The sequence below is a fragment of the Haemorhous mexicanus genome, chromosome 23 (assembly GCF_027477595.1).
Source record: "Haemorhous mexicanus isolate bHaeMex1 chromosome 23, bHaeMex1.pri, whole genome shotgun sequence".
Classification (NCBI taxonomy): domain Eukaryota; kingdom Metazoa; phylum Chordata; class Aves; order Passeriformes; family Fringillidae; genus Haemorhous; species Haemorhous mexicanus.
In genome coordinates, this window is record NC_082363.1 from 4,542,685 (window position 1) to 4,564,967 (window position 22,283).

The 22,283-nt window shown below is 57.7% G+C and overlaps 4 protein-coding genes across 4 annotated transcripts; 2 read left to right on the top strand and 2 right to left on the bottom strand.

Moving 5' to 3' along the window:
- Positions 1-35: 35 nt before the first annotated feature.
- On the top strand, positions 36-6,882 carry KLHL21 (kelch like family member 21). Its single transcript, XM_059866887.1, has 5 exons — positions 36-118; positions 643-1,688; positions 2,886-3,291; positions 4,792-4,864; positions 5,191-6,882. Exons 2-5 carry the CDS (start codon positions 650-652, stop codon positions 5,482-5,484), a joined length of 1,812 nt encoding a protein of 603 aa, XP_059722870.1. The 5' UTR covers positions 36-118; positions 643-649; the 3' UTR covers positions 5,485-6,882.
- Positions 6,883-7,598: 716 nt separating this feature from the next.
- Positions 7,599-11,915, bottom strand: ZBTB48 (zinc finger and BTB domain containing 48). The gene is given in 10 exon segments (XM_059866886.1): positions 7,599-7,944; positions 8,031-8,119; positions 8,247-8,411; positions 8,722-8,858; positions 9,027-9,181; positions 9,513-9,599; positions 9,915-10,007; positions 10,383-10,494; positions 11,176-11,369; positions 11,372-11,915. Coding segments are annotated over 10 exon segments (1,839 nt in total). The 5' UTR covers positions 11,882-11,915; the 3' UTR covers positions 7,599-7,647.
- On the bottom strand, positions 11,895-16,655 carry TAS1R1 (taste 1 receptor member 1). The gene is made up of 6 exons (XM_059866888.1): positions 16,110-16,655; positions 15,737-16,040; positions 14,641-15,417; positions 14,073-14,285; positions 13,777-13,897; positions 11,895-12,955 (listed from the first exon to the last, which is right to left on the bottom strand). The coding sequence occupies exons 1-6, from the start codon at positions 16,496-16,498 to the stop codon at positions 12,030-12,032; spliced, it is 2,730 nt and encodes a 909-aa protein (XP_059722871.1). The 5' UTR covers positions 16,499-16,655; the 3' UTR covers positions 11,895-12,029.
- On the top strand, positions 16,503-21,533 carry NOL9 (nucleolar protein 9). The gene is made up of 12 exons (XM_059866409.1): positions 16,503-16,583; positions 16,654-16,879; positions 17,034-17,161; positions 17,292-17,430; positions 17,655-17,751; positions 18,196-18,293; positions 19,034-19,195; positions 19,356-19,641; positions 19,725-19,836; positions 20,188-20,365; positions 20,786-20,919; positions 21,239-21,533. Exons 1-12 carry the CDS (start codon positions 16,503-16,505, stop codon positions 21,359-21,361), a joined length of 1,764 nt encoding a protein of 587 aa, XP_059722392.1. The 3' UTR covers positions 21,362-21,533.
- Positions 21,534-22,283: the final 750 nt, after the last annotated feature.

The window sequence follows — 22,283 nt, forward strand, 5'->3', positions numbered from 1 at the left end:
CCGGGCGTGCGCAGTGCCGGGCGCGGGGCGCGCTGGGAGCGGCGGAGGGGCGGGGGCGGTGCCGGGAGCGGTGAACGGAGCGGGAAGCGGAGCACGGATCAGGGCGGGGAGCGGATCGGTGAGTGCGGTCTGGGAGTAGTTCGGGTGATTGTGGGTACGGGCGGGAGAGGCCGGCCCTGGGCTCACCGTGGGGCCTGGCTGGTGGCGGTGGCAGGACGGGCAGGGCGCCGAAGCGTCTACCGCGAGCTGGACCCTCAACCCCGACCCGGACCCTCCGCCCGCGCTAACGGCGGTACCCGAGCCGGACTCGGAGCGGAGCTCCCTTAGCGCTGTCTGCGCTCGGGGCCGGTCTTGTATTCCCCTGGTACCATTGGGCGGCTCCTTCTGAGCGCCAGCCCAGGGCCAAGGGCGCGGGGCTGGGCGCGGTAGCTGCGGGGCCCTGGGACCGGCCTGAGCGGGGCCGCGCTGCCAGCGCCGCCGCCTTACGCAACAGCCGCTCTCGGGGGATCCCGGCCGGGACGGGCTCCCCGAGCCCACCCGCCGTCTCTTTGCTGATCTCCACCTCCCTTTCTCGCCCCGGGAATCGCTCGGGGGTCGGCCCAGCAGCTCCGTGCAGGGCGTGATCCAGGTGCTTTCCCGTAGGCACGGCATGGCGACAGGCACCGGCGGGACGGCAGCGGGAGCCTCAGCCACGGCGGCGGCGACGGGAGAACCGGCACACGCGGTGTCGCTGCTGCGGGGTCTGAGCGCGCTGCGGGCCGAGCGGAGCCTGCTGGACGTGACGGTGGTGGCCGGCGGGCGAGAGTTCGGGGCTCACCGCGCCGTTCTGGCCGCAGCCTCGGGGTACTTCCGCGCCATGTTCGGCGGGGCCCTGCGCGAGTCGCGGGCCGAGCGTGTGCGGCTGCACGGCGTCGAGCCCGAGTGCCTGGGGCGGCTGCTCGACTTCGCCTACACCGGCCGCGTGGGGCGGCTGGGCCCCGACATCGCCGAGCGCCTGCTGCGCGCCGCCGACCTGCTGCAGTTCCCCGCCGTCAAGGAGGCCTGCGGTGCCTGGCTGGCGCGGCAGCTGGAGCCCGCCAACGCCCTGGACATGCAGGACTTTGCGGAGGCCTTTGCCTGCCCGGAGCTGGCGGCTGCCGCCCACCGCTTCGTGCTGCGGCACGTGGGCGAGCTGGGCGCCCAGCTGGAGCGGCTGCCGCTGCCGCGCCTCCTCTCCTACCTGCGGGACGATGGGCTCTGCATCCCCAAGGAGGAGGCTGCCTTTCAGCTGGCACTGCGCTGGGTGCGCGCCGACCCCGCCACCCGCGCCCCGCTGCTGCCACAGCTCCTAGCCCACGTCCGCCTGCCCTTTGTGCGCCGCTTCTACCTGCTGGCCCACGTGGAGAGCGAGCCGCTGGTGGCCCGCTGCCCTCCCTGCCTGCGCCTCCTGCGTGAGGCCCGCGACTTCCAGGCTGCCCGCCTTGACCGCCACGACCGGGGGCCCTGTGCCCGCATGCGCCCCCGGCCCTCCACTGGCCTCGCCGAGATCCTTGTCCTCGTTGGTGGCTGTGACCGTGACTGCGATGAGCTTGTCACCGTCGACTGCTACAACCCACGCACTGGCCATTGGCGCTACCTGGCTGAGTTCCCCGAGCACCTGGGAGGGGGCTACAGTGTCGCTGCACTGGGCAATGACATCTATGTCACTGGTAAGGCATACAGGGAATGAGGGGAAGCACCAGGGTGGAGGGTTCTCTTGAAAATATGGAGGGTGTAGCAGCGACGCTTGCCTTTTCCTGGGTGGCAGAGAGTTTGGGACTTGGTTTGGGTGCCTGCAGCCTGCCAGCAGGCACGGAGACTCCTGGAGTCGGTGCTGGATTTAGCAGCTGGTCTCAGTCCAGGAGCTATTTTGTCATGACTAATGCTGTTGAGCATGCTGGCAGAAGTCACAGATCTTGTAGTCGGAACTTTTTAACCGTCACTGAGGACAGGGGTGATGTAACAAAGTTTTGAGTTTCTCTCTTTGAAGGTGTTCGGGTTCAGAGCCCCCTGAATCACATTCTTGAGGCAGAGGCATGTCAGAAAGCCCCAGGTTCCTTTGCCAGCCCCTGTGAGTCACAGTACCTTCCCCTGCACAAATCCTGCCTCCTTGCTGGGGCTACAATTACTTCTGTCAAGGTGACACCAATATGTAAATTTGGCTGTTAAGCTGCATGCAGATCCCTTCTTTGAACTACATCTCTGTGACAGCTGTAACAAACTGAGGCCCAGGACACCGAGTGCTGTGGAACAGCATGCCCTCGGTGTGCAGGACACATTGGCAGAACTTTGAAGAGCAAGTCTTAATGCAGGTGAACAGAAAACTATGTGTTCTCTGGTCACAAGCAGAAAGCAAGGACCTGCTCTAAGGACAGGGTTGTAAAAATGACAGACTACCACATGGATGCAGCATGTTTTTACAGAAACTCTTACATCCTGTGGGAGCTTCCTGGAGTGATCCCAGGCAGGTCAGTCCTGCTGGGAGCTGTGTGCCGGCTGCTGCTGGGGATCTTGGGTTGGTCTGGTCTGTGTCAGTGTGACGAAGGCAAGGCTGGGAGGTTCCCAAGCTGCCAGCAGCACCACTGCCTTGGCAGCTTCTGGGCAGTGACAGAGAGTGGGGGCTGTAAAATAGGAGCGAGGTGGGTGTTAGAGGACAGAAGTAGTGAAACATGGAAGACTCATATTGAGTCACAGCTGGATATGGACTAGGAATGACATGGGAGGAGTCCTCCCCAGCTTGCTGGGCATGAAACAGTGCAAAACTTCCTTTAAAATCCTTGTGGCACACCTGCCAAGCCAAACCCTCTCCTCCATCACCCTTCCCTTTGTGGAGGCAGGCTCCTGACATGTGTCATGCTGTGCCACAGGGGGCTCCGACGGCTCCAGGCTGTACGACTGTGTCTGGAGGTACAATTCCAGCGTGAACGAGTGGACAGAGGTGTCGCCCATGCTGAAAGCCAGGGAATACCACAGCTCCACGGTCCTGGATGGGCTGCTCTACGTGGTTGCCTCTGACAGCACAGAGCGCTATGACCACACACTGGACAGCTGGGAGGCCCTGCAGCCCATGCTGTACCCCATGGACAACTGCTCCACCACCTCGTGCCGTGGGAAACTCTTTGCCATCGGCTCCCTGGCTGGCAAAGAGTCCATGGTCATGCAGTGCTATGACCCCGACAGTGATCTCTGGTCCCTTGTCAACTGTGGCCACCTGCCTCCCTGGTCCTTTGCCCCAAAGACCGTCACGCTCAATGGTCTCATGTACTTCATACGGTGAGTAGTGGGAGCAATCGCTTCCCTCCCTCTCCATGTCCCCATGAGGAGAGCCCACAGCTTCCCTGGGAAGGTGGATTTTGCAGGTGGTGGAGGGAGGGCACTGGGTTGGGACAGCACAGCAGTGCTTCCCCTGATGGTGCAGGGAGGGCTGTTACACCTCTTTCCTTGTGTTGGTGGGTCTCAAAGAGCTGCCCATAAACTTGTGTGAAAATGTCTTGAGTGCTACCCAGAGCTGGGGAACAGACACGTGTAAATCCATCTGAAGTCAGCAGCACTGCTTGGAAATTGGCTTCTCAGTTTCTTCAGCTCCTGGTTCAGCTCCCCTCGTTGCTATAAATAAGCACATAAGCTCCAAGAAAACGTTAAACTCTAGTGCAGGAGAGGACGTCTTCCGTCTCAGCAGAGATAAGAGGGCTGAAGATAAAGTGATTGGTCACTATTTTTAAGCACCTTTCCAAATTGGGACTTAATTACCCATCTGAAGCTGTCCTGGTGGCGCAAATACTTCAGTTATCCGCTTAATTAAAAATAAACGGGAAGGCATGCTAGGGCTGGAGCATTTCATCTCCCTGTGTTGACTCTGAGCAAACAGAGACTTCTGTGATGGCCCCCAGGCACTTCTCTTTTTTTAATCTCCTCTTGGCTTTGCATAAAGTAGCAGCTTTGGCCCAAGACTTTTTATTTGATCCTTTCGGGTCCAGCCAAGTGTCTTGCTGGCGGCTGTTCTGGTCAGCTGGTTTCAGTCTGTCCTGCCTGGGTATTGCAGCTGCTCAGCTCTTTGTCACAACCTGATTCTATAGAATTTCTGTTTTCTTGCCCATTTTAAAATACTCCTGATCGACACTTCAGGATTTTCAGATCACTTTGCATCTGCAAGAGTCAGTGAGGAAATGATCAGGGTTAGGTGTTATTCCCTCATTTCACGTGCTGCGTGTGCGTGGGCTGCTGCTCCGTGTGGAGCTGTGGGATAATCTTTCTAGGACAGAGGAGTGGGTTGCAAGTAAAAGTAGCAAATTTGTTTAATAGCTCAGTGTAAAGGCTCTGACTGATGTTCCCTTGTGCTGGGACTAGTTTTATACCTGTAAATAAAGCACAGGAGTGAGGTTCAGGTGCTCTCTGCAGTTGCCCCAGAGCTGACCCAGAGTGGGGAGAGAAGCCCCTGGTCTGACTGCTGGCCCCGCTTGGAGCTGCCTTGTAGCATCTTGATCCCATCTGTACCAGGACTGTCTTGGGAGGACTGACAGCTCCTCTCCAGCTGCCCTGACCTTGTCCTCCATGCATTCTTGTGTCAGCAGCGCATGTCTCTGAGTCACAAACGTCCCTCACCTGTCACTGTCGCCCTCCTGTCTGCTGAACAGGGTGGGTAAGAGAAGCTCTGGGGGATTATGTTGCCTCCCCAGCTCTTCTCTCCCCCTGCCCATCTAAATTTGGCTTTGATGTAGAACCCAAGCAGCGTTTCTAGAATGTAGAAGAGTAATTTTGTGTTCTCTTCCCCAGAGATGACTCGGCTGAAGTGGATGTTTACAATCCGTCAAAGAATGAATGGGATAAAATCCCTGCCATGCTTCAGGTAGGACATTTTCCCACTTCCAGGATGTCTTAAATGTTATAAATTAGTTTTCATTTACCTTTGGAAAACCAGAAACTTTTTAGAATTAGAATCCTAATGGAGCTGGTTTAAGTGTGTTGGAGTCACTGGGAAGAGAGTCCTGGATGTGCTGGCATGTTTGGGTGTGCAGCCACGTGAAATCTGTGGGCAGCACTGGTTCAGAGCCCAACCTGCAGCTGGCAGGCATGAAGCTCCCTCCAAGGAACAGCTCCCAGATCCCACTGACCCCCTTGCTGGATCAGGCAAACACCCCCTGGTCACAGTGTGTATTTGTTGTTACATTGCAGGTTCACGTTGGGGGGAGCGTGGCTGTGCTCGGTGGGAAGCTCTATGTATCGGGAGGCTACGATAACACCTTTGAACTCTCGGACGTCCTGGAAGCCTACGACCCTGAGACACGAACGTGGAGTGTCGTCGGCCAGCTCCCTGAGCCCATCTTCTGGCACGGCAGCGTCAGCATCTTCCGGCAGTTCATGCCAGAAACCACACAGGAGGACGACAGCATCACGCTGGACAACACTATCAGCTTGAGCAGGCAGAACCAAAACCTTCACAACCAGAACCTCAATGAGCTGCCTTAGCACAGGAAGCAGTTTGACAGAGTCCCTCATCCGGAACCTGGGCTGCTTTGGGAAAAGGCTGAGGCAAACCAGTGCTTGGAAACAAAACCGTGCTGTTCACAGAGGGAGCAAGAACTCTGGCTGTTGGATGTGATGCTGTGGGCCTGCAGGCAGCGAGGCCTCCACTGCTTCCCTCGGCCCTTCAGGGTGGGAGACAGCGCCACGCTGCCCGCAGGGACCCCAGAGCTGTTCCTGAGGAAAGCACTTGTGGTGACCCACGCCACAGCACTGCTGCTTACAGACACCTTTCACTGGGAGCTCCTTCACCCTGTACTGCTTCATTTGCCACCAAACTCCTTCCTTCAGTTTCTGTCTTGGGAGGGGTCTGTCTGGTAGAGCAGTGGTCTGGACACCCCCCCCCCCCGTATTCTGTGCCTCGGAGGGAGGTAGGCTTCCTGTGCACGTGTTGGATTGAAAGGTAGTTATTTTAGGGATTTTTTTCTTCTTTTTATTTGGGGTTTGCAGTTTTATTTTGGCCTGTGTAAGATTTGCCTTTATACTTGCCCAAGTGCCCTGGCCAGTGGGCTCTGTTTATCTACCTTTGCTGAAGAGCAGCTGTGTGCAGTTTACTTGTGGAATGTTTCTGGAAGAAAGCAAATGGCTGAACCTGAAGCATGGCTCCCTGAGATCAAGTGCTGCACCTTCTGGAGAACCCTGAAGTGTGGCAGAAGCTAAGGTGTGGCTGGATGCATTTGCTTTTTTGGTCTTTAAATTTTACCTAATAGAGGAAAAATTTGCGTTTAAACTGAACTTAGAGATGGAAACCCCGTGTACTTGATCTCTCTCCTCCAGGCTTCCTCCTGGATGGAGGAGCATCCAAGCCCCATTTCCACAGCATCAGCGTCTTCACAGCTTTACAGAAACGTGTTTTGCCCTAATGCTGTCTGATGCTGCTGCCCCCCTCAGCCACAGGGAGCTTGGGCTGTTCTCCAGCCTGGAACACTGACAGTGCCTTGAGACCGCCGCGTGCCAGCAGGGAACGCGCAGGGCCCGGCGCGGCTGCCTCTTGGTGTCACACCCGTGGACAGGGTAGGGGGCACAAGGGCCCACAGTTTGGGGCAGCTGCTGCTTTTTTTGGGAGCAATGGCCAATTCCCGACGGTGCCGCAGCTCCAGGCATTTCTGCTGAGCTATAAATAACGTGGCCATGCTCGCTGCTGGACCCCCAGTCCCACCCGCTGAGCAGCTACAGATCTGTATTTATTTTTTGTAGAATTCATTGTGTTGAATCCTCAAGTACAGTTGAACTCCATCCTTTGAAACAAAGGCATTTTACATTTGCAGATAATGTATTTTTATTCTCATAGTTTGTTTTTAAATTTACTTGCAGCAGTCAAGTTAAATAAAACTTGTTACACAATTCTGTTCTCTGTGAGGGGAAGGGAGCTGGAATGAGATTTTACTGGGATTTTCTCATTCCAGATATGCTTAAATTGGAGCCTGTCTGCCTCCTTGGTGAGTAGAGGGAGAAAGGGGAAAGAGCACAGCTGCAACTCTGAGGTGTGGGGGTACACACAGAGATCTGTCCCCACCCTAGCACCACTCAGGCCGTGGTTCTCACTCTCCCAGCAACCCTGGATTGGGTTATTTGGGACAGAGTACGTCCCCACACCTGAGCACAGCAACGCAGGCACTCTGTGCTGCTGGAGTGTGTTTCGTCTGAGCAGACATGGGTCATGTCACGCCTTTAATGGGGTAAGGAAAGAGCAACTGACAAAGGCTTAACAAAACAAAGAGAAAGAAGGCACCAGTTAAACGGAGGGGTTAAGGAATGGGCAGAGCCACTCTCCGTGGGGGAAGGTGAGCTTTAATCACGGGCAGGGTGAGAGGGCTGGAGGAAAGGAGAGGGCAGCACCAGCTCCTCAGGCATCAGAAAGAGAGTCATAGTATGACACAGGGAGGTCAGTCCCATCCCACTGCACACCACCCATGGACACTGACTGGAGCGACTGTTCTGAGACATTTCTTCATTTGACACTCAGTCACATCATGGTGACTTTCCCTGCAGCCTGGGATGGGACATTGGCAGAAAAGGAGGGGAGGGGGCTCAAAAGAACAAGTGTGGCAGAAAGTGGCTCAGCTTAACACTTTACTGGGTTTCAGTAGAAGGGGATGGGTGGCCACACTATGTCTCACAGTCTTCAGGAATTGTTGTAGTTATAATCAGTGATTGCTCAATCACATCTGCAGGGGAGAAGTTCTCGTTTGAGCAAAGTTTCTGTGCAGGGACCTCCTCAGGCAGTGGCCCACGGGCAAGCGACTCCACAATCACCTCTGCTGAGCCCACCTCCAGCTCTGGTGGTGGCTGCAGCACCACCATCACATCCTTCTCATCCTCGATGATCAGGTTCCGCAGCTTCCTCTGTCGAGGATTATAGTTCTCCACTCGGTCGTGGATCTCCATGTGGCGCCTCAAGTGAGCCTGCAAAGGAAGGGGAATGTGGAGAGACCCAGTGAGGACTGGCTCCCCAATGCAGCAGGGAGCCCAGGAGCTGGGGAAGGCCTCACCTGCCGTGTGAATTTGTAGCCACACTCAATGCACTCAAACTTCCTCACTCCCTTGTGCCGGCGAACATGGACACGCAGCTGTTCTACCGCTGGGAAGGGAAACGAGAGCCTGTTGGCAGCAGCTCCATGTCACATCGGCTCACAGCAATGCCAGCCCACCCACGGGAAGGAGGCAGCTCCTGCAGAGCCCCACGAGAGCTGGAGCCCCCACATTACCTTTGAATGTCTTCCCGCAGATGTGGCAGAAGTGGGGCCGCCCCTCCTGGTGCCGGCTGGCGACGTGCCTCAGCAGCGGCCCCTTCTCTGTGAAACGCTGCTCACAAAACTCGCAGCTGAACGGCCGCTCCCCAGTGTGCGTCCGGTTGTGCTTGTCCAGACTCGCTGCCATTAAGAGGGGGAGACAGGGAGAGTGGCTGGTCAGAAGCACAGCCCATGCACCCCATCCCAGGGGCTGTCAGGCTGGGCCAGGGTCGCCAGGAAGGCAAGAGCAGCACAAACAGTCTGCTCCTACTAAGGGTCATGAGCAGCACCAGCTCGTTCCCCTTCCATGCCATGAGAGCAGAGCAGGTGACAGGAACTTGCTTTTCTTGGTATCAGCCTGCACTCACAAAAGCATGGCTTTGCTCCTAGGGAAGCTGCTTTCTGGAGGTCCTAGATGCTGGAGCCCTAACCCTGCCACAGCCAGGGGTACCTTGTGTCCGGAAGGTCTTGCCACAGAGATGGCACTGGAAGGGCTTCTCGCCAGTGTGCGTGCGCAGGTGCATGTTGAGGTTGGCTTTCTGTGTGAAGGCATGGTGGCAGAACTCACACACGTAGGGCCGCTCATTCCTGTGGGCAGAGAAATGTCACCATCACCTCTGCCAGCTTCAGCCCCTTGGGTCTCAGCCTAGCACCTCTGGGAAGAGGGTGACTTTCAGCCAATCCCCAGGCCTGGGGGCAGGAACTGCAGCCAGGAGAGCTAAGGTGACATAGGAGAGGACACGGGTCACATTGTACCTGTGCTTGGCCTTGATGTGCATCTGGAGGCCATTGCGGCTCGAGGCCCTGTGCCCACACTCCTCGCACACAAACAGCTTCTCTCCACGGTGCTTGAAGGCCTCGTGCAGGCGCAGCTCTGTCCGGGACAGAAAGCACTTGGAGCAGGTTGAGCACTGCAAGGCCACAGGAGTGGAGGGTGTTAGGGTTGGGGTACACCCACCCCAGACCCACTCGTACCCGGCCTCTCCCCAGCTGCTCCAGGGACCTCCCTGTGGAAGCCAAGGCAGCACCCCCAGCTCAGAGACCCCCAGTTAGATGGGATGGCCCAACAGAGATGAAGTGCTGGTCAGTGCTTGGATCTGTGGGCTGCTCCTGTACACAAGAGAGCCCATTTCCAGTAGCTCTGTGCCCCACCCCTCACTTAGAGCCAGACATAATGTTGTGCCATTCCTTAGGCCAGGTCAATACTCGGATCACACCCTCCCCAAAACCCCTGGTCCCTACCGCATGGGGCTTGGGTGCACCATGCAGCTTTATCATGTGGCTCTGCAGGTCCTTCTTCTGCATGAACTGCTGTGAGCATGAGGAGCACTGCAAGACAGGAGAATGGCGTCAGCTTCCAGCTGCCCCCCAAGTGTGGTTTCAGAGCAAGGAGAGGACCAACAAGGGAGTAGAAGACAGATTCCTGGTACAGCCATGGGAAGCCTTTGGCTATGGTGTCTCCCTGAATCACATTTTGGTTCAGAGACAGGGAACAACCCTGAGTGGGTTGTCATGGATCAGAGAAGGGAACAAGTGTGCTCAGCTCTTGATGGGCTGGGCTGCCATAGAAAGGAAAGGCTCGCCCCAGCTCCATGCCAGTGTCCAGCAGCATCGATAGGGATGTTGGATGCAGGCCCTGCTGACCTTGTAAGGCATCTCCCCAGTGTGTGACACCATGTGCAGCCGCAGCTCCATTCGCCGCTTGAACACCTCCGGGCAGGCCGAGCACGTGAATACCTGTGAGAGATAGGGTGGTGTTGGCTTCCACAGGACCCAGAGCCTGACCTGGAGCCCACAGCTCAGCCTCCTGCCTAGCACATGGCACTGGCACACAGCTACAGCATTCAGCCTGCACCCACAGGAGCCAAATCTTGTGCAGTACAGAGTCCTGGTGTACTGAAACACAAGTGAGGGCTGTGTTGTGTATCAGGTGTGAGTCCCAGCCACAGGGGCCCTGGCTGTGGGGGTCTCAGCCATGGAACATGTGCCACATGGTGCTAGCAGGGGTCTGTTTCAAACTGAGTGTGGGCTGGAACTGGGAAAAGGCTCCAATTCCCCTGCTGGGAATGTGGCAGCCACACTCCAGCCCAGCAGGGCAGCTCCTGGGCGTACCTGTTCTGATCGGTTCATGCAGTTCCTGGCTTCGTGTTCCAGGAGATTCTCTTTTCTAAAGTAACATTTGCCACACTTGGAACACTCAAATGGCTTCTCTCCAGTGTGTTTCCTTGGGGTATGCAAATACAGAATCCCATCACTGCCTGTCAACAGCATCTGCACAAACAGGCCCAGGAGGTCACAGGGAAGGGTGAGGTGGGTACTTCCCCCCACCCCAGCAGCGCTACTATTCACAGCTGCTTTTATGACACTTTTTAGTCCCCCCTCAACAGCACAGCTATGAGTGCCCACTGCGTTCCACAGAACACCATTTCTGCAGGGCCAAGATTCTTCCCCAACCCAAGAGAAGCAAAGCTTGAGCTGTGACTGCAGGGCCATGCTCTGCACTCGGTGATCCACCCTGGAGCTCCTTACAGAGCCCAGCATGTGTCCCCAGCAACCCCAGAAACTCCCCCCCAGCCCAGGGCACTCTCAAAGTGCAGGAGGATTTGCAACTGCCCACCTGCAGCTAGAGCAGCCCCCAAGGAGCCCCTCACACGGCCTTCCTGAGCCACAGCTCAGGATAGTCACTGCAGCTCTGGGATGCCTTTCACTGACATATAACCCTCCCCCAGGCCAGAGCACCCCGAGGGACAAAACAGACCCTCCTTGACCACCCCAGGGGATGGCGAGGTGTTGGGACAAGCTGGCAGAAAGGAGGCCACCCTTTCCCCCACCCCGGGAAGGGGCAGAGCCGTGGGGGCGACGCGTCCCCCCGCGCGTAAGGGGAAGGAGAAGCCGGAGCGTTTACCTGTTGTGCACTTTAAGGTAATATTTGCTGAGGAAGGTTTTATGACATGTGGGGCACTCGACCGGCACCGCTGTACCTTTTCTGCTCCCCGGCGCCTTTCCCGGAGCGGGAGGGCTCTTTTTGCTCCGCAGCACCTTTTTCTCGGGAAGGGATTCGGCGTCGCCGTCCCCCCGCCCGCCGCCACCCACCGCCGCCTCCTCCGGGGCTGAGGGGGAGCCCTGCGAGGGAACAGCGGCGTCACCGCGCCGCCCCCGCCGGGCCCCGGCCCCGCCGTCCCCCTCCCGCCCCTCTCACGCACCGCCTGCCCGCCGGGCTGCGGGGCCGCCGCGGGCTCCGGACGGGCGGTGGCGGCGGCGACGCGGCGGGGCCGCGGGCGGAAGGCGCGGCACAGCGCCACGGCGTCGGGCACGCCGAGTTGCTCGGCGGCCGCCAGCAGGCGGGCGCGGTTGTGCGCCGTGAGCGCCAGGCGCCCCGTGTAGAAGAAGTCGAGCAGCAGCTGGAAGGTGTCGGCGAGGCCGTCGGGCAGCGCCACGGGCCCGCCGGGGCCGCGTGCGCGGAAGAAGCGGGAGCAGCTGGCGAGCACCGGCCAGTGCGCGCGGAACTCGCGGCCGCCCACGCCGAGCGTCGCGTCGCAGAACTGCCCGGCTGCGCGCTGCCGGTTCAGCTCCCGCAGCACCCGCACGCTGTGCGCTGCCGCCGCCGCCATGGCCGCGCACCGGAGCCCGCCGGCATCCGCCACCGCCGGACGTGGCGTCAGTGGGCGCCGGCAGTGACGCTGTGAGGGCCGGGGCAGGCCGGGGCCGAGGGTCGGTCCCCGCGGCGGGGTAGGCGCGGTGCGGGTTGAGCCTCGCGGCTCAGGCGGCGGCCAGGCGGCGTGTGTATTCCTGGATGACCATCTGGAAGTGTTCGGCCGTGTTTTGGTGCGGCCGCAGCAGGATGACGATGGCCCGCGGCATGAAGTACCCGCCCAGCAGTGCTGCGAGCGTGCCCAGCGTGCTGAGCACCCGCATCACCGTCTCGGTCTGGCCGCGCAGCGCGCCCTGCGAGCAGAGCACGGCGGCCGTGCAGCCCAGGTGTATCAGCAGGCTCACGGTCAGGCTCTTGGCCTCGTTATAAGCGGCGGGCAGGTCCGTGCCCGCGTAGCTGAGCACGAAGCAGGCGACGCTGAGCAGCATCGTGTAGGCGGTGGCGGCGTCGGCCGCGGCTCTCTGGGCGCACTCCAGCACCACCCAATCGTCCCGCACGCCGTACTCCCGGCGCGGCACCGAGGGGCTGGCGGCCTCGGTGGCCGCGCACAGCGCCACTTGTACCGCCGTGCTGGCGGCCACGAACAGCACCGGCCCCTGGCGCCGCATCCAGGCCTCGTAGAGCGCCGGGCAGCGCGCGTTCAGCTTGAAGATGCAGAGGATCTGGAAGGAGCGAGTCGCCACGCACGAGAGGAACATGGTGAAGCTGATGGTGAAGAGCGGCACCCGCAGCAGGCACGCCGCCTGCGAGGGCTCCCCGAAATAGCAGAAGAGGCTGCTGCAGGTGCAGGCCAGGGAGCCCAGCATGAGGAAACACGTCTTCCCGCCCGCGGACTTGACCACAGGTGTGGAGGCATTGAGGGCGAACAGGACAGCCAGCGCCGCTATGAGCAGCATGAGAAGAACAGCCAGGGCCAGCAGCGCCCAGGAGAGGGGCTCGGACCAGGATAGGAACTCGATGGTGCGATTGAAGCAGACCTCACTCCCTGCTGGGGCCCACTCATCCAAGCCACAGGCCTGGCAGTCAAAGGGGTCTGTGGAGGACATGAACACCTCACACACCTTGGACCCGGTAAGAGCTCTGCCACCCATCACACCTGCTCCTTCCTGCGGGTGCTCCCAGGCCCGGGGTAGCAGAGGGGGCTCTTTTCCCAAAAGACCCCCTGCCTAAAATTGGCCCTGTGGACTCTCTCAAAATCCATGGCCTGGGCTGAGACGGGGCTTGGCTGTGTGAGGCTCAGGGCCACGGGGACTGTGGGTGGGAAGGGGCCCGTGCATCAAACAGTAACTTGGGAAGGATCTGCAGCATCTGCTGTTCAATGGGACAGTACCATGTAGACGGGTTTTCTGCTCCCACTGTCCCCAGAGCTGCCCCTGCCCCTTCCACAGGCCAAGGGTGTTGAGGCACTAGCTGCCAGGAAGGGGTTTGTTGTTGTGGCTGGTGATTCTGAGGCAGGAGACATTTCCATATGCCAGGTGCTGATGATCACATAGTGCGGAAGTCCCGTGTGCCATCTGGGCACAAAGGCAACCACTAGGTTGAATTTCCCTGGCAGAGGATGTGGTGCAGGGAACAACTACCGGGCCGGACATCCCCTTTCCCTGGTCACAGGCAAAGGGGCTCTCTTTGCCCAGGTAGGCTCACCTGTGGGCAGTACTCTCCGGAAAGCACAGAGCATGGGCTTTGCATACCCACTGGTAAGCAAACCGGAGCCAGACCCACTGCCTTCAGGTCAGCTCAAAGATCTTAGTGACCACAGGAGATGAGATGCTAGGAATGGTGAGAGAGGAGCAGCAGGAGGTAGGATGTGGGCAGGGGAGGAAAGGGCAGGAGCAGACCCTGTGGTGTACTGACCCGATGTGTTCAGGAAGGTTCCTGGTGGACAGGCCCTGCAGCTGAAGCAGCATTTGTGGTGGCTCTGCTGCAGTCTCATCTCTCCTGGCTTACAGGCCTTGGAGCACACCGAGCTGGGAGCCTGCCAGGAGCACAGACAGGGTCAGGCCAACAAGCAGCAGCACTCTGGCACCCCCCCCATACTGCCTCAGCCCTCAATTTTGCCCTGCTATGAGGAAACACCCCTGAACTGGTGGCATTGGGATGCAGTCAGATCAGAAGTGAGCAATAAATAAGACCTGGGTGCAGAACAGTACCTGGCCATCTTCTGTGTGCCACAGGATTTTGCCTGGGTCGATGCTCAGCTTGTCAGGGTTCACACGGAAGGTTCCTACCACATCAGAAGCCCACTTTGGACCCAGCCACTTCCACATGACAATGTCATAACCTTTATTAATGTCCCCATGGTCATCGAAAGAGATTCGTCTGTTGTACAGGGTGAAGTTTACTTGCCTAATCTTTTGTAGGAGCTGTAAAACAGAAGAGTAAGAGAGGAGCCCTTCCAATGGCACAACTCCTGCCATTGGAGGGAGATGTGCTGGAGGATGCTTCTTCTGTCCTGCAGCTGTTTTCAAGCCCCCCAACATCTGCAGGAAATCCCATCCAGTGAGGGGCTGGTGGTAGAGGAACAAGTGACCTAGGATGGAGTCTAGGTCTAGGTCTAGTTCTTGACTCCTCTGACTGTGAGGGGCAGCTGAAGCCCACAAGGGTCTTCAGCTGGGATTTAAGCCTTTGGGAAGGACCCAAAACCTTTGGGCACAATGGAAAAATCCTTCCCTGTGGGAAGGGATCCTCATGGATCTTCTTCCACAAGGTTGGTCTTACCTGCCAGGGATAGACAGTGCCTTTGCTGCAGGCCCCCGAGGCACAGCCCAGCAGGTCATGGAGGCCATGGGCCACGGCATACACGGCCGAGTACACGCTGAAGGAGCCTTGAGCGTCGTACAGGTCAGGGACAGTGGTGAGAGCACGGCAGCCGGTGCAGCGCTGGGTGCAGTCCAGCCGTGCGCTCCCCACAGATTCCCTGCCTGCCTCTGCACTGCTGGCATTCTCAGCCTCAGCGCCTTCCTCCCACATCTTCCAAGCTTCAAAGCGCTCCAGCATTGTGGGCTCTGGCTTCTCTACTGCCATCCCAAACACTGAACCGATGGTCTGGATGCCAGGTACCTGCCAGATAGTTTGAGCCAACGACCAGTCTTCGGAGGCCACCCACACCATGTCAGTGATGTTCTTCTGGATCACCACCTCAAAGAATGGCAGAACGCTTCCTCTGGTGGAGAACACGACAGTGACATTGACCTTGACGTCTATGAGGATTCCAGCCAGGTTGTGAAGCTCTGGGTTGCTGGCATCCGAGTTGGCGGGGATGGTGCCTCGGTAGGCCACGCACACGTTGCTTGCAGTCAGCAGCTCCTGCAGGGCATCCAGGCCAGCCCTGCCATAGGTGTTGTCGCTGCCCAGCAGCACCACCCAGGTCCAGCCAAAGTGCTGCAGCAGCAAGAAGATGGCCTTCACCTGTTGCCTGTCACTGGGGATGGTGCGCAGGAAAGAGGGGTACAGCCGCTTCAGGCTCAGCAACTCCGTGGAGGCTTCATAGCTGATCTGCAATGAGAGCCAGGGGAAAGGGGGATGTGCTGGCCCAGGCAGCTGCACCCTTGAGAGCTAATGGTACAGGCAGCCTGTCCTGGGAAGACTTAGAGCTGGGCAGGCAGTGGACTCAGTGCCAAGCATGCTGAAGCAGGAGAAAGCTGTGATGGATGGCAAGCCAGCCCACTGACTGCCTGGGAAAGATTCTTTGACAGCACACAAAGAGGGGCTGCATTTCCAGCTCTACCAGGCTCTTCAGATCTGAGCCTACCCTCCCTGAAACCATCACTCCTTGGGATCCCTAGTTTTCATCAGCCATGGAAGCTGCACTTACCTCTGGTACAAGAAAGAGACTGAGAACAGCGGCTGTGGTGAGGGCCAGCCGGGTGCTGTCAGGGCCAATGACAGCCACAGCCTGTGGTTCATAGTGTTGGAAACTGGGGAGCACCTGGACATCCTGCCTGCCTTTACGAGCGAGAGCACACAGCGTGGCGTGGAAGTTGGTAGGCTCAGAGCAGGTGTCATAGATTTCGTAGCCCAGGGTGACATTAGGGAGCAGCGCGGTGGAGTTGTTGATCTCCTCCACAGCGAAGCGCATGGCCTGGGACAGGCAGTAGCCGTGGCTCTTGAAGGCGGCGCTATGGAATCGAGAGTGGTTGTTAGGGAGGACAGAGCGCGTTGGGGGCACGGGCAGCGCGGGCACTCACTCGTCGCAGCCGCGCACGAGCAGGCTGGTGTCGTCCTGGCGCGCCGCGTTGTGCAGCGGGAACAGGCCGGCCAGGCGATGATCGCCGCGGAGGGTGAACGAGGAGGCGGCGGCAGCAGCCGCGCAGAGGCACAGGCGGAGCAGCGCGGGCGGCGGCATGGTGGTGTGGCCGCACACGGCGCGGGCGGCTCTTAAGGGGGCGGTGGCAGCGGGCGGGGCTCGCACCGGGCGGGGCGGGGCCGGCCGAGGGGCGGCCCCGGGAGGCGGAGGAGGCTCGGCGGTCATGCCCGCGCGGCGCAGCCGCCCCCGCCGGGCTTCGGCCCGTGCCCTGGCCCGCGCGAGCCGGGCGGAGGCTGCTTGGCGGGAGTTCGCTGCTTCTTTCACTCGCATCGGGATGGTGCCGCCGGCTGAGCCGGGGCTGGTGGCCGTGGAGGCGGCGGAGGGCACGGCTGTGCTGCTGCTGGAGCCGCGGCAGGTGAGCAGCGCCCACAGCGCGCCCGGCGCGCCGCGCCTCGCACCGCCTGACCGCCCGCTCTGTCCTGCAGGCGCTGACCTTCACCGGCAAGTGCCGCCTACGCTGCCTCTATGGTGCCGTCCGCCTGCTGGGCTTCGCCGTGGCCTCTCACCACCCGGGACTGCCGGTCTTCTCGCCGGCCACGCACTGCGCGCTCAGCCTGGAGGCGCTGCCTGGCGCCCGCCCGCCCGCCGCCGCCCTCCGCCAGCTGCGCGCCGCCGCCCGCGCCGCCATGCGCTCGCACCGCGTCCGCCGCCGTGAGTGCGGGACGGGAGCGGGGCGCGGGCGGGCGCCATTTCACGGGCGGTGCGGGGAGCGGCCATTTTGTGCGCGGGGCGCTGCGCAGCGGGTGGGTGCCATTTCGCGGGCGGGCGCGGGGCAGAGGGTGATGGCGGCACTCGGCTCTTTCAGCGGCGCGGGTGAAGGTGATGGCACGGTTCTCTCCCGACTGCGCCGTGTTGCTGCTGGAGCACCTGGACACGCCGGTGACGCGGTTCCTGCTGAGCCACCCGCCGCTGTCGCGGTCTTTCGAGCCCCAGGTGAGGCGGCGGTGCCTGCTGCGCCCTGTGCCGTCCCAGCACCGCCCATGCAGAGCCAGCGGCGGCCGCCTCTGTCAGCGCTAGGCCGTGGCCTCACACAGCCCGTGCTGAGTGCTTACTTCTCGCCTAGAAAAAGGAGGAGTCTAACTTCACGCCAGAGCACGCGGTCCTGGCGTCCGTGGGCATCGTGAAGTGCAGCCCCGACCATGGGCTGCAGGTGTCGGAGAGTATGTGCCTGGCGCTGGAGGAGCTGATCCAGGCCTGCTGTGGTGAGTGCAGCTCTTTGGCCGTGTTGCGGCTTTGGTAGCTTGAAAGAAAAGAAAATTCATGAGTCTTTTCACGAGTTAAAGTTGAGAGAGTGCCCTGACCAGCACATGCTGATGGAGGGTCGAATTTTTCTTTATGAAGAATGTGCATCTAGAGCTTAGGCATTGCCTAGGGTAGGTCGGTGATGCCAGCAACAGTGCAGTTCACACTCTGCTTTTCTTTCTAGAGGAAGATGAAGGTGTTCCTGTGGTGCTGGTCTGTGGCCCAAAAAACACTGGGAAATCGACGTTCAACAGATACCTAATTAACCTGTTACTGAACCGGTGAGTCTTTCCATGTTCTGCAAGCCTTTAAGTGCTACATGAGATTTACGAGAAGGAAAAAAGAAAACAAATGTTTGACAGGTCTCTCAGAAGAGCCATTAGAACTCAAAGGTGCATAGTTTTTAAACACAAACAGTAATTCAGAAAAACAGGTATTCTTGTCTTGAGTGATTTCAGAAAAGTTGCCTCCTGAACATTTCTATTGAAATACTGTTAAATTGCTGCCTTGGAGTGTGTGAACACATTGGGCACCAAGCAGTTTGGGTTGACTAGGGAAGTTACAATGCTTAGAAAAGCACCCTGAGTGCGTTTGAGGGAAGGAGAGATTTTATTAATGAATTTTAGCTTTGCAACCTGGAACAAAATCAGATTGCTCTTCTAATATGTTCAGGTCATGTAGTTCTTCTCTTGGGGGTTGCTAACACCCAGTCTCTCTCCCTGCAGCCTTCCTGTGGTGGAGTACATGGAGTGTGACATCGGCCAGGCAGAATTCACTCCGCCCGGGTGCATTTCCCTGAGCAGCATCACGGAGCCCATTCTGGGTACGTGTTCCGCTGCTTCTGCGGTTACAGAGAGCTGTTCCGTTTCTGAAATGAACAGGGTGTTCTGGGCAGAGGCTCTGCTTCAGGGGAAGCTGCTGCCACAGCTACCAGAGTTTCCTGGGGAGAATAAACCAAGGGCCATTTAGGTTTTCTTGTAGGGGTGTTTAAGCTCCCTGAGTAGCACGGAGCTGTTCTTCTGCTTTAAAGAAACATGATGTTGTAGAGGTGGTACTATATGCTGAGGTGTGTAAAAGGGGATGTTCTGCCTTTCAGATGTGAAAGGTCTCCTTGGGAAAATCTGTATCCATAGATAAAACTAACTTGACAAATCCAAAGGGGATCTGCACAGATTGGGGCTGCTCTGATGAGTGGATAAAACAGAGTCCAGGAAATTGCTGGAGTTTGTAGTCTTGCAGATTTGGGTTACTGTCTAAAAGAACGTTGCCAGGCTGGTTTACTGTTTAACTAGTTTGTCATCATACACTGTTCTTTAAAGGTTTGCAAGTGTGTAAGCAGTGATTTCAAACAAAAAAAACCACACCCAGTATTAACCTGAAACAAGCAAAACTCCCAGCCTGCAAGTGACAGACCAGTTTCCCCTACTTGCGGGCTGTGCAAGAACAATTGGCATGTGGGAAGAGTGGATTATTTCAGGATAGGAGACGTGTGGGTGCTCAGGGACAGGAATGTTTTGGTTTGACCTGGGGAAGGCACTGGATGTTCGGTGCTCTCTTTGCCAGGTCCCCCCTTCACTCACCAGCAGATGCCCAGTAAGATGGTGTATTATGGCCAGACCAGCTGTGAGCAGGACACAGAGAGGTACCTTGATGTTGTGAAATACGTGTTCAGCTACTACAAGAAGGAAGTGCCTCTAGTCATCAACACCATGGGCTGGGTGAAAGGTAAGTGGGGTCAATCTGCTCTGGAGAGGTGTGGGAGGGAGGTAATGGTGGCACAGCACCACGTGGAACAACAATTCACAGCATGTCCACCCTGAACTAACACTGCTGTGCCACCTGTCGCAGGAGTAGCAGCAGTTGTGTGTTTCCTGTGCTCCTGAAGGTGAAGGGCTGCTGCTCCTCATTGATATCATCCGGCTGTTGTCACCCAGCCACATTGTTCAGATGGACATGTGTGACTGGAAGGTCATGCCCCCGCTGACGTCTGAGCACATCCTCTTCAGCGCCGGGCTGCACACCAAGGGCAAGCAGCAATCCAAGTGCAAGCAGCTGGGAGTGGGCAACATGGAGAGCTGGAAGTACCCTGAAGAGGAGGACGTGTTAGCTCCACAGCACAAGCTGCTCTATGTCCACCCAGAATTCCCTCGGGCAGGGGTGCCAGGTGAAGTGTAAGTAGGATGTTGAGTGCTCTGTGAGGTCCATGGGCTGAACAGAGCCACACGTCGTCCTTGACATGGGGTTGTTCTTTCAGGCGAGTGCACAGCAGCATCCTGCGTGACATGTCCATCCTGGGCTACCTGGGGCACCTGCAGAGCCCGGACATTGGAGCAGTGCTCCCGCTGCACAGCCTGGTGCCATATCAGGTAAAGGAGCTTTTTGCCTTGGGGAATGTGCACAGAGCCCAACTTAGAGATGGGCAATTCTGTTCCTACTGGATATGCTTCTCAGGAGAGGGACAAGCACTCTAATCTGCCTTCAGGATGTGACTGTATTCAGGATGTCTGGAAGCCAGGCTTCTGTCAAGTTGCTGGCATGGCACGTGTGTGCTGTGTGTCCTGCATGTGCAGGTGTTGGTGCAGAAGCTGCTCTGTGTGCCCTGCCATAGTGCCTGTGTGTAGGTGTGGTGTGGGAGCGTGCAGGGTCCTATCTCTGAACTCAAACTCAGTCCATGTGGAGCTGATGAGCACTTTTCTCTCTTCTCTTTCCCACCTCAGGTACCTTTCAATGCTGTTGCACTCAGGGTTGTTCACACAGATGTTGCTCCCAGCAACATCATGTACGCGGTGAACGCCAGCTGGGTCGGGCTCTGCTGCATTCCCGAGGAAGTCCGGTGCCAGACCGAAGGGCCAGTCCTGCTGACACAGACACCAATCTGTGACTGCCTGGGCTTCGGTGAGCACACCTGGAGCTCTGCTCTCACCTGCCCTGTTTAGGCAGACAGGTTGCATAGTGATGGAATTACTTACTCGTTTAGAACCAGCTGGGGGAGTGGGATGAGTGTGGTGTATTCTCTGCTGTTAGAGACTGTATTGCAGTCCTTGGACTTTGGTTAACAGGTGGGAAGAGCTGTGGGGAATGTCCTTGAGCGGTGCCACTCAGAGCTTCTCTCAGAACTCCACAGTGACTCACTTGCCAGTTCACGTTCCCGAAAGCACATTCCATGTAGCTTTTGCAAAATTCCAGTAATTGTCTCAGTTTCCTTATGACTTAATGTTGCAGTTTGGACTTTGGTGCTCAATCGTACTTAGGGACGTGATGGTGAGCAGGGATACCTAGTGACTGAGCTTTGCATGTGGGGGTTTTTTTCTTTAGGAATTGTCCGAGGAGTTGATATGGAGAAGAAGCTTTACCACATCCTGACACCAGTGCCTCCAGCAAATCTGAGACTAGTGAATTGTCTGCTCCTTGGGAACATCGCCATCCCTAGCTGTGTGCTTGTGGGCCAGGTAAGAGCTCACAGGAGGGGTGGGAGTTGGCTGTGCTGCAGCCGGCTGGCAGGTTTTCCATTTTCTTATTCCTGAGGCTGATGCGTGCTGGGAGATGCCTGGGCATCAGCAGATGGTTATCTCTCTGTGAAATTGTCCTTAAGCACAGAAACCTTGGGAAAACAGAATGTTATGCTCATGTTTCAAATGCCACAGTGGGGTTTGGTGATTGCTGAGTCCTTCCCACTCAGCTCTGTCAGCCTGGGGAGGGATGTGCCTCCCCTCTGCTAAAGGTGCAAGTTCTTAAAGTTGTTTCTGGTTTAATTTTTCCATTTTGCAGCAAGGAATTGAGGGAGAGATCCCCTACGTCACATCTGATTACAACTACAGTATCATGGGCTCAGGGAAACTGAGGAAGAAGAAGCAGCATTTGAAGAGAAGATTTGAGTGTGATTACCCTTGAATTCTCAGGGTGCTCAGCCAGGGTTTGTTCATGTGGGACCTCAGGTGGTTGCAGGAGCCCTGGGTGCTGCAGAGGCCCTGGGCAGGTAGATGCTACAGTTGGGCCAGTTTTGATAATGTTTTGTATGTTCAGTTTGTATTTTTGGTGTTTTGTAATAAATATCTATGGTAAACACTGGGCTGGTTTGGATCTTTTCCTAGGCTGAGGCTGACACAGCCAGGGGCAGCTGCCATTGCACCACGCTTGTCAGGGTCTCTTCCCACAGCCTGCCTGGCCCTCAGGGAGCTCTTCGTGTCAGTGATCCACAGTGCCCTGAGCAGAACTTCACTGTCCCCTGGGTTTGGGGAAGGGCCCATGCTGGGGTTCTGGCACTGTGGCTGACCCATGGCTCTGGGTGTCCTGCTGGTCAAGGAGAGGGGAAGGAAGGAGCACCACAGGGAGTCCCTGTCCCCCTGAGTGACAAAGATGGAGCTGCTCGATGCTGCACTGTCACAGCCCACTCTGTCTGTACACTGGGATTGTCCCAGCTGCCTCTCTGGTGCTGCAGGGAGAGCTCAGTGCCTTGAGCACAGGCTGGGAGCAGCTTGGGTTGGCTTTGATGTGTCCTCAGCTCTAAGGGACTGTGCTATGTATAGAGGCTGTAGTAGGATGGGAGTGGGGTGGAACTTGTCACCCAGGTGCTGAATGGAGCACTGGGGTTTATGGCCTTACCTGACCCCACCTGCTCTGCCCCACTGGGACATGGGAGGATCTTTATTTATTTTTCTTCCCAGCCCTTTGTCAATTAGCAATTTGCTGCCAAGGGAAGCTGGGGGTGGTGGGAGTTGCACAGGGCCGAGTGAGTGCCTCAGGTCAAGCTGAGGATGTTTTTGGAACAAACTATTCTTTATGGGTAATACCAGCCTGCTGGGCTCTTCCCAGA